At 31.9% G+C, this 4,681-nt stretch overlaps 1 protein-coding gene across 1 annotated transcript in view; it reads right to left on the bottom strand.

Moving 5' to 3' along the window:
* Positions 1-2,334: 2,334 nt before the first annotated feature.
* The window catches only part of loxl5b (lysyl oxidase-like 5b), a 5,582-nt gene continuing 3,235 nt past the window's right edge, over positions 2,335-4,681 (bottom strand). Inside the window, exons 4-6 of the mRNA XM_016485421.1 lie at positions 3,551-3,707; positions 2,533-2,628; positions 2,335-2,454 (exon numbers count right to left, since the gene is read on the bottom strand). Of these exons, the coding sequence (XP_016340907.1) occupies positions 2,335-2,454; positions 2,533-2,628; positions 3,551-3,707 (373 nt within the window). The remainder of the gene's footprint in view (positions 2,455-2,532; positions 2,629-3,550; positions 3,708-4,681) is intronic.

Genomic DNA, 4,681 nt, shown 5'->3' with positions numbered 1-4,681 from the left:
GGAGTAATGATGCTGAAAATACAGCTTTGATCACAGAAATAAATGACATTTTACAATATATTCATATAGAAAATGGTTATTTTAAACTGTAATAATATTTCACAGTATTAATGTTTTTACAGTACTATTGAATATGTATATATATATATATATATATATATGTTTTTTTCCAAATGTTAAACCTCTCTATGAGTGTACTGCTGTTTAAATGTTTGCTGTCATGAAGAGGCTATACGGTGACGTCAAAGAAGGGTGCGGAATAGAAATTATAACATGTCCATGTTTCTAATCTAAATCTGTGAGAGGGTCGGTGGTGGACAGAAAAGAGATTCATTGATTCATTCATTCATTCAGGACTGGTAGACACATGGCTGGAGCGTTTAATAACATCTCGGCCTTCACAGCTCTGTGTCAGTAAACAGACCAAGACCCTCCTGCAAACCGTCTGCAGACTAACAAAATCACACCATCTTCAACTGCAGACTACATACACACACAAGACAACTTAAAGCAATAGTTCACCCAAAAATGAAAATGTTCTGGAAATCTACAAATCTGCCATCACAATAATCCACAAGTAATCCACAGCACTCCAGTCCATCAGTTAATGTGTTGAGAAGCCAAAAGAAACAAATCCATCATTAAGACGCTTTTAACTTTAAACCGTTGCTTCCGGCTAAAATATGAGTGAGCAAGTGATGGAATGCAACATTTCTCCAAATCTAATGACGAAAAACAAACTCATCTACATCTTGGGTGACCTGAGGGTGAGGGTATTTTCAGTTTAAGTCGAAGCACTGAAATTACTAACTGTAAAAAAATAAAATAAACTGAAATATAAATTGCACCCAAAGAAAAAATAGTAATGACAAAAGCACATAAAATTACTAAATTATTTTAAATGAAAAAAAAAAAAAACATGAACTGAAATAAAATGAAGATTTTCATTTAGTTTAAGCAGTCTAAATAAACTAAAGCTAAAAACTGAAATATAATAAAAACTATTTAAAAAAAACTAATAAAAATGACAAGCACAAAGATTACTAAAACTTTAACTTAAAATGAAAGTATAACAATAAAAGCCAATTCAAAATGTTAATAAAAACTATAAATAATGCTAAAATAACACTGGATCCCAAAGCATTGTGGGATTTCTTTCTCCATGCACAGACTGTTTGTCTTTAGAGAGAATATATTAGATATTAGCTGAACTGCATGTAAATATTCAGAAAAGGGACATTTGGTCCTGTTTACGTCTGCAGCTCAGTTTCCATCTCAGAGTTTGTGAAGCTTGAAAAGTGAAAAAGCAGAAATGTCAAAGTTTTTGCTCATTAGGAAATATTAAATATAAACTACATTTGTTCAGAAGTCAGAATCAGACTGAAAAATCTCCCAGCACGGACCTCAAGCGTGAAGACTTTCATCCAAACGGTTCGACCCAGTTAAACTTTTCCTCTCCTGTACAGTAAATACCGAAGGAGGCTGTAAAACGTCTCGGACTCTGATGTCTTTGGCTCGATTTAATCTCAGCTCTCATTCCTTTGGTGCTTGAGAAGGTTTCGTCCCACATCTACACGTCTTTCTTGTTTAAACATCTCAGCTGAGAGCTCATTTACCCTTTTTTTGTATCGAATGAACCTGTGATCTAATGAAGAAAGAGTTTAGAAAAGAACCACAATGCATTTTCTCTATTACATTCTCTGCATTTCTCTTTATTGCCAATCAAACCACAAACGACCTCGTTCATCCAAGTCAAGCATTCATGGAAAGAGTTTTATAATCATGGCAAAAACAAAGGAAGCTCGCAGCAAACATTTCAAGATGTTTCAGACATATCAACTGAAACAACTTAAGAAATATGTAATAAAAAGCCAAAATGTCCCTCAATATTATCTTAGTTTAAAAGATAATGTTTATATTTTGCATAACCTATGCAATAAATACAAACACTAACATACTAATCTATTAATTGATAGCTCTTCATTTAAAATAAATGTAAAATTACATTCTATTATAATGCAAACATCCCAAAAACATGTTGATTTGATTTAAAATAGCTTGCAATAGGGCAAGAAATCAAACTCATCCGAAATAGATACAGTACATTTGTCATAAATTTTACTCCTGCAACTATATGGAGAGTTTCAAGCTACTAAAAAGAGCTTTAAATTAAAATACTATAATTAAACCTATTATATAGGCCTTTAAAAATCAACTCCGACCCAAGGGCTTTACATCCTGTGGAAACAGAAAGAAAGAAATTATTGGATTATTGCTCTGATCTCATATTTGTGAAATATTAATGTGATGAGGTAAATAAAAAAATGCATTTCCTCACCCAGTTAAGATGCAGGTTCTTGTTTGGATGTAAACGCCGGTGTAAATGACCTCACATCGCACAACGTTGTTGGAGAAGTCCGATTCGGGCACCAGGAAGTCTGGATTGACTGTAACCTGGACAGGAAGTGAAACGCACATCAACAACAGGATCCGGTTCGGAAAATGTCTCTACATCAGCTTTATATCTCATACCTTGAGAACGTAGTTTCCAGGAGGGACGTCTGTGATGTCGATCCACTGGCAGTCGATGTTGGCAGCGTATGTGTCGTGGCAGCCTGGACTCAAACCCTGAAAATACAGCAATAATATCTCTATTAAACCAAAACACAGAATACGATTAGCACAAATCTGTCTTCTTTAGATTGATTGTCATTAGAACTAAAATTATAAATGTTTTATTAATTGAAATTAAGCTAAAATAAAATAAAACATGAGTAGAAAAACTTGAATGAAAATTAGAAATCAGAAATGTTTTACAGTTAGTCGCCTTGGCTACTATAATATTTCTATTAATCAAAACACTAAATACATCAAGCACAAATTCATCTCAACCAGGGTAATTATTGTCTAAACTGAAATTGTTTTTGTTTTTTTTTGTTAATTGAAATAAAGCTGAAATAAAATAAAATTAAATATAAATATGAAATGAAAAACTTAAACTAAATGGAAATTAAAAATGGTGCCTTGGCAACTAACTGTAATAATTGCTGTATGCAAGAATACAGCAATAATAACTCAATAATCAGCAATAATGTTTCATCCAGGGTTATTATCACTAAAACTAAAAGTGTTACTATTTATTTATTGTTTATTGAAATGAGGTAGAAATAAAATAAAATGAATTATAAAATATGAGATAAAAAAGACTTGAATTAACTGGAAATAAATAAAAACTAAAACTGAAACAAAAATAAATTAGTAAATAGTAATATAAAAAACAAATGAATAAAAATGACAAAAGCACATAACAAAATTACCAAAAGTTAAAAAATTGAAAATTAAAAATATAACAATAAAAGCTCATTCAAAATATAAATAAAAACTTTAATAGTATATAAATACTACTAGTCTCATAGTGTTATTGAGATTCTATTATAATTTTCATTAATATTTCAAATGCGTTTTTTTACTTTTAGTGAACTATAATAACGCTGCTGTGCATTGTGGGAGACTGTGATTTGTGTGTGTGTGTGTGTGTGTGTGTTAGTACCTGTGTGTGTGCAGTGCAGGCGTATCGGCAGTGAAATCCAGGATCACAGCCCGTATCTTCCAGACAGAAACTGGCCTTGTGACCCTCAGCGACCTTCAGTCCAGTGTTGATGTCCAGCAGATCATAGTGACTGAACGCATCCATGCTGTGATAGTGCCTGTCATATATCACACCGTTCATACGGATGAGTCTCATCATGCACTTCTCATGTGTTATGATTAACTCCACTATTAATACACACACATAATGATTTGAACAAACACCCTAGCAACCGCATAGCAACCCATTGAAATGCATCACTCACATAAGATTTATAAAACACATAGATCCGATTCTAAATTCTGATTGCATGGTGGTTTTCTCTAATTTTTAAAACTAATAAATATAACTTTTTATTGAACATTAATGTGTTTTATAATATTGCTGTTGCTGTCATTTTATAATAAGTAAGATGCATGAATTGCAGTGAGTGCATTACAGTAAGGTTTTTATTATTGATAATTTTATCATAATTTATAATAATATTCACATCCCCCTGCATCATATTTGCTCATTTTGGGCTGCTGATTTTAAAAATACTGCCTGTTTTACTGGAGCACGTCACAGTTTCACACAAAATATGGGCATTTTGTAGCATTATTGCTTTCGACAAGCATTTGTAAGGAGAAAAAGTCTCATATTCTCCCTCAATCAGCAGAAAAAGACTACAAACACACGATTCCTGTCTGAATCTGAGCCAGATCAAAACTATCAGTTCAATTCTCAGCCATTTTCACATATATGACATTATTTGATGCCTAATCCTGATTTCAGTGTTGGAATTATGGCCAGTGCCTGCTGTTTTCTGCTGCATCTGTGTTGATGTAGTAAGTATTTGAACATATTTTTGCAGATTGTAAGTTAAATGATACATTTTGAAAACTTATTTTTGGAACTTTTGACATTTGAGTGCTTTTGTTATTTTGATAAGTGCATTAAAGCTGATATATTAATAATTTGAAAAATCTTCAGTCTTATTTTGTGAAAAAAAAAAAAACGTCCATGATTGAAAGTATTTATTGATATTTTTAACTCAGCATCATCAAATTAGGTAATATTAGTCTTTTTTTTTTTTTTTTTTTTCAAATCCTC

Source organism: Sinocyclocheilus anshuiensis, unplaced genomic scaffold, assembly GCF_001515605.1.
Source record: "Sinocyclocheilus anshuiensis isolate Anshui unplaced genomic scaffold, SAMN03320099.WGS_v1.1 scaffold293, whole genome shotgun sequence".
Classification (NCBI taxonomy): Eukaryota; Metazoa; Chordata; class Actinopteri; order Cypriniformes; family Cyprinidae; genus Sinocyclocheilus; species Sinocyclocheilus anshuiensis.
The sequence above is the reverse complement of the archived record's forward strand: the minus strand, read 5'-3'. Positions and strand labels throughout refer to the sequence as shown.